Source organism: Procambarus clarkii, chromosome 3, assembly GCF_040958095.1.
Source record: "Procambarus clarkii isolate CNS0578487 chromosome 3, FALCON_Pclarkii_2.0, whole genome shotgun sequence".
Classification (NCBI taxonomy): Eukaryota; Metazoa; Arthropoda; class Malacostraca; order Decapoda; family Cambaridae; genus Procambarus; species Procambarus clarkii.
In genome coordinates, this window is record NC_091152.1 from 58,684,979 (window position 1) to 58,698,604 (window position 13,626).

Consider the following 13,626-nt stretch of genomic DNA (forward strand, 5'->3'; position numbering starts at 1 on the left):
TTGTCGCATTTAACAGAGCCCAAACGTCTTGACACACGAGGCAAGAACTACAAAGGTCAACTTGCCAGGTGAAGACAAGAGGGCGGGAACTAGGCCAAGACCACCAGGACTCTATACCAACACCTCACATCCCTGGCAGCTTAACACTTCTGGAAGACAAGACCACCAGGACTCTATACCAACACCTCACATCCCTGGCAGCTTAACACTTCTGGAAGACAAGACCACCAGGACTCTATACCAACACCTCACATCCCTGGCAGCTTAACACTTCTGGAAGACAAGACCACCAGGACTCTATACCAACACCTCACATCCCTGGCAGCTTAACACTTCTGGAAGACAAGACCACCAGGGCTCTATACCAACACCTCACATCCCTGGCAGCTTAACACTTCTGGAAGACAAGACCACCAGGACTCTATACCAACACCTCACATCCCTGGCAGCTTAACACTTCTGGAAGACACTCACACCATCACTGGAGAGAAGACATACAAGCAGCTTCATAATGCAACATTTTCTCACAAGGAATATTTTATGAATACCTGAATCGCTAGGAGTAACGCAGACCCTGGTTCGACTCCCGTTCATGATTCACAGTCAGGACACCCGAGTTTGAACTCCTGTGTTATGGAAATGTTTTTTTTCCTATCACCTAGTACCTCTGTTCACCTAGCAGTAAATAGGTATACCCAGTAGTTTGGCAACTTGGTACGGCCACAATGGGACGCAACCGGGTTCTTTTCAAGTGGTACGGAAGTTCATATATCCGGCCCCAAGTTAGTAGAGGCTTTCAAGAGGCGAGCTCAGTAATGCAAGTAAAATAAAAAGGGGAGGTACATTAAATACACAAGTTCATCACTTTAACCATATATAATTATTCTTCCCATCACCATATATATATATATATAAAAGTCTTAAACGGCAAATATTACTACACTATGTACATCATCGTCTCAGAAGACACTGAACACTTGTCGAAGCTCACTCCGTGCAGTCTTGAACCGGGTTTACTTATCCGTGGCACTACCCTCAGCAGGTACCAGGAAACAACGATGAGTCTACCCTGGCCACAGGCCAGCCAAATCACAATTCCACTAGGTGCCCTGACCATGTTGTGGGGGTTTCGGGAGCGGACTCACAGATGGCACTGACGTCACTGCTCCGTACTCTGACGATGGATGGTTCGTAACACAACTGTTGTGGAATTGCATCCTGGGGCTGATCAACCAGGCTGTGATTGATATTTCAGGCTACGAGCCAGATCTCACAAGACATTCCTCCTGAATGAGTTTGAATAGAAGGAAGGTCATAGGTCTGACCTCCGCTCTACCTCAAACACGTCATTCATTCTCTCTCTCCCTTAGGTGAGCCATGCTCCCCACATACAAATTCCAAGCATTGCGCTGATAGTAAACATATACCAAACATATGACGCTACCATTTCGTTCTATGTTCTTACCGATGAGAGCGGTATGAAAGTGGAACCACCCACCTAAGTCGTAACAGGAGTTGTCTCTCTCTCACAGCGGGGTATACATCAGAGATACACTAAAAGGGACGTCATTAGTTCATGTGTTAAACACAGGACCCTGGGTGACTGTTTCTAATGAGCCGTGAGCGAGCGGTGACGTATTTTGTAAACACCCAGCTGCATAGGATACACTTTCCTATGCAGCTGCTGGTGCATCTTTCCACCAACCAACCAGCCATCCTACACGCTTTTCTCAATATACAGATTATTAAATAGTTAGGGGACAGGCAATCATCTTTGCTTTCTCCGGATGCGTCTGTTCACATAACGTTTTCCTTTCAATTATAGCTTCTGGTTATTTAGCGTTAACAATATTTCTAATTCATTTAACTTTTTATATATAGTTTTTTCACATTTCATATCGAGTGGTCTTGTATCTCTCTCCTTATCGCTGAGTTGTCACCCAGCTCAGCCACTCTTTCATCCCCACATTAGCACACGATCCTACAGGTGACTAATCTTCACCTTAGTAATTCTCAATGGAATAGTCGGTGTGTGATGTTAACAGAGGAACCTAGTTTTTAGTTTAAGATACTTTCAGTTGATAGCCATTAATTACGTAGGATTGGATAGACCGGTTGTTCTGTGCAAAAGCCTTTATAACCCAGTTCACAAACGCACCCTTAGGTTTGGAGACTTAAAACGGTACATTAACGGAAGGAAGACTGACATGTCTCTATCGGAATAAGCACAAAGGCCAACCCTTGTAACCTTGAAAAGTAACGTGACCAATGTGCTATCATCATTCTTTCCCCATATAACTTCTTTAAGAGTAACGAGCGCCGTAAGCCAGTCTTCAATCGTATTCTTCATATAAATATTACTGCGAGTTTGTTTTAGCTCCCTTGTAACATGCGCAATGTATTGTAACGCAGAAATCAGCGTTCTGTCGTCCAAATAAATATCATTTTGAAATGTAAAGCGTGTCTACCTAACGTAACGTGACCCACATGCAAACATCATTTGCTCATTATTTTACTGTGTGACTGTTTTAGACCTTGTAAGACACAATGTAATGTCATGTAATGTGGAAGATCATAGACTTGATATTATATTTTTAAAATTAGGTTTTTCATTATCTCTGAGTACAAGCCATTTATCGGGTTTTATTTCAAGGCTCGCTCTAACATACAACATAGTTGAAGCAGGTATTTACACCCCCCTCGTTTTTATATCTGCCAACCCAGCTGATGCATTAATGAAATAGATGGTTTCAATTTTGCTAGGCTCAACACGTCAAGTCCGTATATGTTCTCTCTTAGGCAGTCACGCAGTTTCAGATCGTCTGACCTTGACCCCGATGATGATGGGTAAGACAACCCTGAGGCGTTTAGCACCCTGTGTGTGTGTGTGTGTGTGTGTGTGTGTGTGTGTGTGTGTGTGTGTGTGTGTGTGTGTGTGTGTGTGTGTGTGTGTGTGTGTGTGTGTGTGTGTGACATTTGGCTCGTTAACAATATTTCTAATTCATTTAACTTTTTACATATAGTTTTTTCACATTTCATATCGAGTGGTCTTGTCTCTCTACCCTTATCGCTGAAGGCTCGTTAGCCTTCGACGTCATGGCTTTACCGTCACCGCCTAATCAGCGGTTGTTTCTCCTGCCCCCCCCCCCCCCCCCCTCTCGTGTTAACAGTGAAGAGACAGCAAAGCTTAACATGGATATTGTATCTAGTTTTAAAAAGGATTTGAATATGAGGAGTCATATTCCATAAAATACTTACATCCACCATTATCTATGAGCAGTAAGAGGAGGTTCTGTTCACCACATATAAAATTCTATGCATTACACAGCAATGAAAAACTTAACAAAGTCAAAATGTAGCAATACGCTATTAGATAGATAGACAGTCAAAACATATAACATGGATTTTAAACTATTACTAGTTTTTTCTTCTAACAAATAAGGTATCTTTAAGCTGCTCATCACTTAGAACACTTGTTCTGTTTCATAATGTTGCTAACATTTACCAAACAATCACCCAACACCACTCTTTCACATTCCTTAACTAAATTATTCCTCAATCAGGTGAAAACAGTTCAATATTTCTGCATCTCCAGCGTTTATACAGACAGATCAGACATTCATTCATTCATTCCCACCGTAATGAGTGAGTGTTAGTTGTTCATATTTCATATCGTCAGGATAGCCAGCTCTTTATAAATATATGTATATGTAATAATTTAACCTGTAAATTAATGTAAATATAATCTCTAAAACTGTAAATCATTTAAAGAAAAATAAGTATAACATTTAGGGGTTTTAAGTTCATTCTCTGTGATAATATGAAACACCTGTTTACTGAAAATTATACTACTCTATATGTAATGTAGTATTTCCTTCTAAATTGATGTATATATGATTTATATTGTATATTATTAAATTAAGATGAAAAAAAGCTCTTAACAAATTCATGGTTAATAGGAACCGCGATTGTGTCCAAAAGTAGTATGGAGAGAGAGAGAACTCTTATTGTTTATAATGTCTTACACAGAAATTGAAATTGAAATAAGTTTATTGAGGTAAAATACACACAAAAGGAAAGAGGGCACTGCTAGATGTGTGCTCTGTTGAGCAGGTGTCCGGCACTGTTAAGCTGGTTTCCAGTTCTGTCCTGCTAGTTTCCAGTTCTGTCCAGCTAGTTTCCAGTTCTGTCCAGCTAGTTTCCAGTTCTGTCCAGCTAGTTTCCAGTTCTGTCCAGCTACTTTCCAGTTCTGTCCACCTACTTTCCAGTTCTGTCCAGCTACTTTCCAGTTCTGTCCAGCTACTTTCCAGTTCTGTCCAGCTACTTTCCAGTTCTGTCCAGCTAGTTTCCAGTTCTGTCCAGCTAGTTTCCAGTTCAGTGAAGCAGAACTCAAAACTCGGTCTGAGGAAGTCACTCGATCTGAAGGAAACATTCGGTCTGAGGGAGTCTCTTGAGACCCTGAATGTGAGTGAACAACTTGCTTTTGTTAAAGACTTACAGCTTTCGATGTTATTTTGTTCACGACATTCCCTATATATATATATATATATATATATATATATATATATATATATATATATATATATATATATATATATATATATATATATATATTATTAAATATGACCGAAAAAGTAAGATTAATAATTCTAACACGAATTTTCTCAATCTTTCGTACATTACGCTTCACTGTTGGAGGTAAATCAAAAATCACTTCTCCAAAATTCATTTTTATTTCTAGTCTGACGCGACACGGGCGCGTTTCGTAAAACTTATTACATTTTCAAAGACTTCACAAATACACAACTGATTAGAACTTACGTCTCTCTGATATTATATCTACATTTGAGTGAGGTGGGAAGGGTGATGTGGCATTAACACAAGACAGAACAGGAGGGGATATTAATAGGGTATTAAAAGTATCAACACAAGACAGAACAGAAACAATGGGTATTTGAATAGAAGTGTTTGTAGAAAGCCTATTGGTCCATATATCTTGATGCTTCTATATTGGAGCGGAGTCTTGAGGTGGGTAGAATATAGTTGTGCAATAATTGGCTGTTGATTGCTGGTGTTGACTTCTTGATGTGTAGTGCCTCGCAAACGTCAAGCCGCCTGCTATCGCTGTATCTATCGATGATTTCTGTGTTGTTTACTAGGATTTCTCTGGCGATGGTTTGGTTATGGGAAGAGATTATATGTTCCTTAATGGAGCCCTGTTGCTTATGCATCGTTAAACGCCTAGAAAGAGATGTTGTTGTCTTGCCTATATACTGGGTTTTTTGGAGCTTACAGTCCCCAAGTGGGCATTTGAAGGCATAGACGACGTTAGTCTCTTTTAAAGCGTTCTGTTTTGTGTCTGGAGAGTTTCTCATGAGTAGGCTGGCCGTTTTTCTGGTTTTATAGTAAATCGTCAGTTGTATCCTCTGATTTTTGTCTGTAGGGATAACGTTTCTATTAACAATATCTTTCAGGACCCTTTCCTCCGTTTTATGAGCTGTGGAAAAGAAGTTCCTGTAAAATAGTCTAATAGGGGGTATAGGTGTTGTGTTAGTTGTCTCTTCAGAGGTTGCATGGCTTTTCACTTTCCTTCTTATGATGTCTTCGAAGACATCATCTTCGAAGACATGGTGGGAGGAGTAATCCTTCCCAGCAATAAGTTGGAAAAACTAAATTTCATCATTGTGTCTTGGGAGTGTATTAGGAACAGGGCCGCAAGCCCGTATCCTCGGGGCTGAGGGCAGCCATCAACATCGTGGCCGTAGTGCGGGTTTAAGGTAGAGTAGCACTTGAGTTTCGTGCCCTCAATAAATATCCATTGTGCCTCTAGGGAAATAGAATAGGTTATGTGTTCAAATTGTCTTAATTTACATGTTTCATAAAATAAATTGTATAGGTTGTCCAATGGTATTCACTTAACTCCCCTTTTATATATTTTGCTACTTTGTCATTTTTAGGTGTTGTATTGGGAGACCCCATGTTCTCCTAACAATTAATCGATACTAAAGTTGCCCTTGGATTTAAATTAGTAACGTAAATTACACAAACTAATTTTCCAAAATTTATTACTGAAATTCATATTACCCGGAGTCCCATGATTACTGATTCCTTGCCTTCCTGGGGGATCGGTGATAGACACATTCAGGTATGGTTGGTCGGGAAGGTGGTGGCAGTGTAAATGTGTTTTGTTATATTTTTTTAACTAATAACCCTTGTCCTTGGTGTATCTTCCTCATTTAATATTCCTCTTACCTACGGGGCAGTCCAGTGAGGGGTCATACTGGACTGTAACAGTGTTAAGCTGGGGTATTGAGTGTAGAGAGACAAAGAATTACAACAGAGAGCGTATAGTACGATTATGAGAGACCACAAGATAACAGGATTAATACTGGGGAACATTGGGTTATTACAATAGAGGCCGCGTTTATTACGACAGGGTAAGCGGTCATTACAAGGCTGCTTGTGCAGAGAATGCTTGAGTTTGGCCTTCTTGAGCATTCTCTGCACAAGCAACAGGCTGTTCAGTGCTGTGGAAGCGCTTAGGCACTCAAGTCTGGAATATATTCACAGCTCTGCTCTTCGGGACTTGATCTCTAACTGCGCGAGAGGAAAGTCCGAACCTTATCAGATCTAGCGACAAGAAAATTCCTCTTTAATATATTTTTTCCCGACAGGACGAAGCCGGTTGGGCAAGGAACCAATCGTTAACGCGGCTTCGTTAACCGGGTCGTTAAACCCATTACGATAAACCTTAATGGTTTTGGTCAATTGTTGTTTTTGGAAGTCAATTTTGATTAAGTTATTATCAGGCAAGAAGGATTTTTTTGTTATCACACGTGAGGCTATTGTCTTTGTCACACGTGAGGCTGGTGTCTTTGTCACACGTGAGGCTGGTGTCTTTGTCACACGTGAGGCTGGTGTCTTTGTCACACGTGAGGCTGGTGTCTTTGTCACACGTGAGGCTGGTGTCTTTGTCACACGTGAGGCTGGTGTCTTTGTCACACGTGAGGCTGGTGTCTTTGTCACACGTGAGGCTGGTGTCTTTGTCACACGTGAGGCTGGTGTCTTTGTCACACGTGAGGCTGGTGTCTTTGTCACACGTGAGGCTGGTGTCTTTGTCACACGTGAGGCTGGTGTCTTTGTCATACGTGGTGTCTGTGTCATGATCAAGGCAAGTTTATTTTAATTCCATTCTTCTGATATGTAATAAAAATTCTATAACTTGTCACAAATAAAATTCTTTTCATCAAATTTTGTAAGAAAATTTCACTGAATGACCGGATAGAATATGACATAACGATTGATTTGTCGCTTTTGACAGCAAATCTCACAATCTGCGTCTCCATATTAAACCTATCTTAACGAGCCTAGCCTGAGGACCGCTTGCAGTACTGAGAGGCTTCGAACCCTTGATCTCGCTAGTATGACTCACGGGATGCTCGCTAGCCTCCATCACCCACCACGGGGCCATCCATCTCTCTGAACCATATATTGATAATCTGGCAGAGGATGCTGAGTCTGGAGATGAGGCAGGAGACGCTGCCAGCATCAGGGCGCTGGCTGATGAATACTTAGGACGGCGACAAGCACCGTGATTAATGGCTGGCGCCCTAGACGGCTTCAAGACATAAATTAAACACGTGTCGAACTAACGGCGGGTGTTGGGGCAGGATATGTGTCTGCCATCCCATCTTCATGCCCAAACACCCGGGGGTATAACAGACTTCATCGGGGTACCTGGCGTTGCCCGGGGTCTGTCTGTCTTGTCATCTATTTATCTATCTATCAGTCTAAGTCATCTATTTATCTATCCACTTGTCCATCCATTTCTCCAACTGTCTATTCATCTATCCATCGATTCATTTGTTCATCTATTCATCGATTTTCTTTCGATCTGTTCCTCCATCTATCCTTCCTTCCATGTATCTTTGCAGAATATAATAGTTACCCCATTTGAATGTATGGTTCTTCAGTTTTCTATTGGAGCTGGAGGTTCAGAATATAATTTTCCTTTTTTATAGTACTACGGCCTTACTTTAAATAACAGGAAATATATGTTAGTTTTCCCGAGATCAATGAATAATGGTGTATATTTTTATAAGGAAAAAGTCTTTAATTTTCGTTATTAATTAATTTCGCAGGTATCGTGGCGGGCAGTGCCAAAAACCGTTGTAGGGGTTTGAATGTGGCACTGGCACGCTGTTCCCTTTTGAATTCTAGCGACTCCGACCAACCTATGATCATCCCCTACCCCACACCATTCCCTCTGCCAATTTAGGTGAAGCTAGCCCCAAGCGTCTGGCCTCCAGCTTTGGACAGGCAAATTGACATTCTATCTTATAGTACAAACTTTTCACTAGAATACCTGTAACCTCCATCAATATTTAACAGAATATGCTCTTGCTAGTTCTTACTGAATACGACCACTGATACTACAAATTTGTCTCAAAATATATATATATATATATATATATATATATATATATATATATATATATATATATATATATATATATATATATATATATATATATATATATTAGTATATTTTGGTAGCAGTCTTTCCTGTAGACATATATTACGCACCAGACTCCGCACCAATATAGAAGCATCAAGAAATATGGGCCAATAGGCCCTATGCAGTTACTTCCATTCTTCCCTTTAACTTACCCAATATTATACCCATTGTTCCGTGTTCTGTCTTGTGTTGAAAGTTTGTTTTCACCTCATCCAAAACTGTTGTAACATATCACCTCACCCAAATGCTGTAACACTGTAAAAGTGTTTGGTTTAGTTTTATTTAATACATAGAGATATATGAGTCTCAGACAAGGATTTGAGAAGGAGCCAGTTTGGTCGGCCTGAGACTCACACCTCTAAGCGTTAATGACCTCAAGTGACCTGAGGTCAGATCATGCGAATTCCACCTTGCTTCTGCTAATCTTATAATTGGAGCCTGGTAGCCTTCAAACATGCCGAAGTTTAAGGAGTGGCTTGGTAGAGTACCTCGGGCTATCTACTTATGGACGGTGTTAGCTACTAAGTTCCCCAATATATACTCGGAGAGCTATCGATTCGGGAGGATAAGACAGAAGACCAGGCAGCAGAGCAGGAGGACAACAGCCGAGACAGGCTGTCGGTCGGACGGGGGTGACGCTGCCTGACAGCTGCAGACTCCCCCCCCCCCCCCTCTATCCAGCTATAGGCAGACACTTGGTGAGTTGAACATTAAGGTGACTTGGTCGTGTTTACATATGTTGTGTGATGATCAGGGGCAGTCAGTTGTAGGGTTCTTGAATTCTTGGCTGATGACTCACTTTGCATATAAATCTTGAACATTTGAATTGCTTAAAGTATGATAGTTATCATGTGAAATATAATTGAATTTATTATTTAAATTGTCTTTAACTTAGTTCCCTAGAGTTTTTGAGTTGAGGTGAGAAAGCCTCTGCGGTTTCATGATTTAATGAGTACATGATACAGATGGAATGGACTACTAATGAATTCGTGTTAACATCTTTGAGAATTTGGTTATACAGACAAGTTCCATTCCTTGTCTTGTATGTAATGGTCTTGAATGGATGGTGGCAGCATTTCTACTTCTACTATCTACTCTTCTTCTACCTATCTACCCTTCTACTTCTACTCACTTCCTACTTACTCGCTATTCTCATTTCCCCCCCCCCCCCCCCGTTACAATGCAGGTATAAAATGAAAGCTGTTTAAACTCTGTTTAGTGTTTGCAGGTTATAGTTGTGTGTGTGTGTAAACTAAAGTCTTTGAATATGTAATAAGTTATTACGAAACGCGTTCAAGTGTCACGTCAGACTAGAAATAAAAATGAATTTTGGAGAATTGATTTTTCAATTACCATCGACAGTGAAAAGAAACAAGAAATATTGAGAAAATTCGTGTTAGAATTATTAATCTTACTTTTTCGGTCATATTTAATAATATATATATATTATATATATATATATATATATATATATATATATATATATATATATATATATATATATATATATATATATATAAATATATATATATATATACATATATATATATATATATATATATATATATATATATATATATATATATATATATATATATATATATATATATATATATATATATATTTAATATTTTAATTATTGACACAAAGATTTATTATATTTGATGATAACTTTTATTTTCTCCATTTTCTATTATAGACATTTTCTCTATAGCTGTTAACAAAAATTCAAAATACTGAATTTACATTCTAAACATATGGTTTATTTCGGTTCATTGTATATGTGTGGACGAAACAACTGAATCCCAATTCAGTGATGATGTTAAAAATGAGACAAGAAGAAATTGTCACTTGAGGACTGCTCAGGATGTAATGCGGGTGGAAGTGGTGGGAATGGGCAATACTGTTGAAATTAGAGGTGTGGTGTGGGACAAATGAGGATGATTAGCTAGTGAATTAGAGGTTAGAGAGGCTACTAGTGGCTAGAGAAGTTAGAGAAATGGACGGAGGGAGATAAGAAGCAAAGGTTGATGGAATAAATTAAATAAAAACAGTCGCGATGGGAGGCCGGGATAGGGGGGGGCACGAGGGTCAGGGCAGAGGATAAATATAGTATTGAATGAAAAAACATTGTTGGTCGGAAAACAGAATATTGTGAGGAAAGTTAACTCTGAGATAGGTGAGAGAGAGAGAGAGCAATACTGTCTAGGTGAGGGGAAAGTTAGTGCTCGCTAAGGAATGTGTTGTGAGGGGAGGGGAGAGAGAAAGGAAGGAGGGGTGAGAGAGAGAGAGAGAGAGAGAGAGAGAGAGAGAGAGAGAGAGAGAGAGAGAGAGAGAGAGAGAGAGAGAGAGAGAGAAAGAATGCGTGAACTGAGAAACGCGGACCGAGGCTCTGGGGTGTTAAAGCTGCGAGGCTTTCCCTTCGTGGGACTCAAATGTGAGAAGCATGGGATGGTGTGACTGACGGTGGGAGGGAGAAGTAGAGCAGCGTTAAAGGTGAGATGGAAGGGGAGAGAGAGAGAGAGAGAGAGAGAGAGAGAGAGAGAGAGAGAGAGAGAGAGAGAGAGAGAGAGAGAGAGAGAGAGAGAGAGAGAGAGAGAGAGAGAGAGAGGGAGAGAGAGAGAGAGAGAGAGAGAGAGAGAGAGAGAGAGAGAGAGAGAGAGAGAGAAGGAAGGAAGGAGCAGAAAGTGAAGGTAGGGATACTTGATGTACTGGGTGGATGGTTGATTTTTTGAGAGGGAGAGAATGGGTGAGTAAAGGGCAAAATAACAATGTGTTAGGAGGGAGAGAAGGGCTGTAATGGGGCATAAGATTACCAGAAGAGGTTAAGGATGTTTATACGATAAACATAGAGGTAGGGGAGGTGAGACGGACATAATAACAGGAGTATAAAGATGTAAGGATGTGAGTGGGTAGATTTACGGGCTATTCATGCCCGTGCCACCACTTGGGTGGCTCAATTTTCATCAATCAATCAATCAATGGGTAGAAAGAAGGCTGTTGGGCAGTAGAACTCCCAGAACCCCATCCAGGTACAATCCAGAAGCGCCCATTTGTTTAGTTTGCACATTGTTTAATTTGTATAAGTAAGTTTCAGCGCTTTGATAAAGATTTTATGTGGCAAAGCCTCGCGGCCCTATCAGCACTAGTTTCGTCAATCATAAAACTGTGGATGAAGCTTGCGTCAGCAGCCTCATATTTGCATCAAGAGCCTCACATCTGCGTCAATAGCCTCATATCTGCGTCAACAACCTCATATCTGCGTCAACAGCCTCATATCTGCATCAACAGCCTCATATCTGCGTCAGCAGCCTCATATCTGCGTCAACAGCCTCATATCTGCGTCAACAGCCTCATATCTGCATCAACAGCCTCATATCTGCGTCAACAGCCTCATATCTGCGTCAATAGCCTCATATCTGCATCAATAGCCTCATATCTACGTCAACAGCCTCAAATCTGCGTCAACAGCCTCATATCTGCGTCAACAGCCTCATATCTGCATCAACAGCCTCATATCTGCGTCAACAGCCTCATATCTGCGTCAAAAGCCTCATATCTGCGTCAACAGCCTCATATCTGCGTCAACAGCCTCATCTTGTAGCTCATAACATTTCCTCACTGATCCCAAAATAAAAGTGTTTTATTTAATTGAAAGTGAAATGAAAGTGTGAACATCAATGGCTTCATTAAGTAACCTTCTTCCTGTTATGTTTGGGTTTTATTGCTTCTTATACTGAAATGTCTAATGTTTATTATTTATATTATGACCCGTTTCACTTGAGAATGAAGTTGAAAATATAACTTTACAAAAGTTATTTTTACAGTCTTATAATGGCCGGACGGAGATGCGATTCGTTGATCATGTCAACATTTTCAAAGGCCGAGAAGAAGTGAATATAATCTTGCTTGTACAACCGAATATTACAAACCATCCTCCTGTTTATATAGTACTTTGTGATACTATGTGGACCATCGTACATATATTGATGTAATGGACAATCAGATAGTAGAATTTGGTACTATTAGAGTCTGAAGACAGTAAGGGCAAAAACAAACTTAAGTATTCCTAGGCCTAGTATAGTACATATATGTGCTATATTAGGCCTCAGATGGCATGTATTAGGCCTAGGATAGTTAGATTTTATTGGCAAAATATATACGAAATCTTTTGCAGTTTGTCCAAATTCAGTGTTACCAAGTTCTACTTTCCAAATGCCCATTACGTCAATAATACGATGGTGCACACCGTAGCCATAAGTACTATCTAAAAGGGAGGATGGTCTATAATATAACCGAGAGATAGGGAAATGTGTGTCTTATTGACATCCAGTTATTGCGACTGACTTACCCTGCACACGACCATAGCCTCATGACACACAATAATAGAGGTTTCCGGCGCAGGTTGGTGCTCGTGGGTGGCGGGTCCGGTCTTCGTGGAGTCTCCCGCCAACGTGACGGTGAGCGAGGGCGCGCACGCCTTCCTCCCCTGCCGGGTGGCCAACCTCGGCGACAGATCCGTAAGTATAAACACACACTTCTCAAACTGTTTATTGTGCACAGGAGATTTTGCTTCAAACAGTTGACTGGAAAGTTGAAGGTGTAAGAGTGGTTCTGTTGGCTCTAATAACCACTCTTCAGTCTTTATCTCACGATATCTCCTGCAGAAAGTCTCGCACTTCCTAGCCTTACAATTCGGCTAGGAAATATTTACCTGAATTTACCCGAGAGCCACTAACACTAGTACCTTCGACAATCACAGGAAGCAGGCGGCTTGTCAAAGCCCCCACCCCCCTTCACACGCAGAGAGTTCACATTAGTGCTGGACTGTGTTCAAGCCTAAAGTATATTTGCTGATTGATCAGTACACTACCTAAAGTATATTTGCTGATTGATCAGTACACTACCTAAAGTATACTTGCTGATTGATCAGTACACTACCTAAAGCATACTTACTGATTGATCAGTACACTACCTAAATCATACTTACTGATTGATCAGTACACTACCTAAATCATACTTACTGATTGATCAGTACACTACCTAAAGTATACTTGCTGATTGATAAGTACACTACCTAAAGTATACTTGCTGATTGATCAGTACAC

General features: G+C 40.4%; 1 protein-coding gene across 1 annotated transcript in view; it reads left to right on the forward strand.

Annotated features, from left to right (window-relative positions):
* LOC138369053 (zwei Ig domain protein zig-8-like) overlaps positions 1–13,626 on the forward strand; it is a 351,385-nt gene that overhangs the window by 259,886 nt on the left and 77,873 nt on the right. Inside the window, exon 2 of the mRNA XM_069331996.1 lies at positions 12,923–13,038. Coding sequence (XP_069188097.1) covers positions 12,923–13,038 — 116 coding nt within the window. The remainder of the gene's footprint in view (positions 1–12,922; positions 13,039–13,626) is intronic.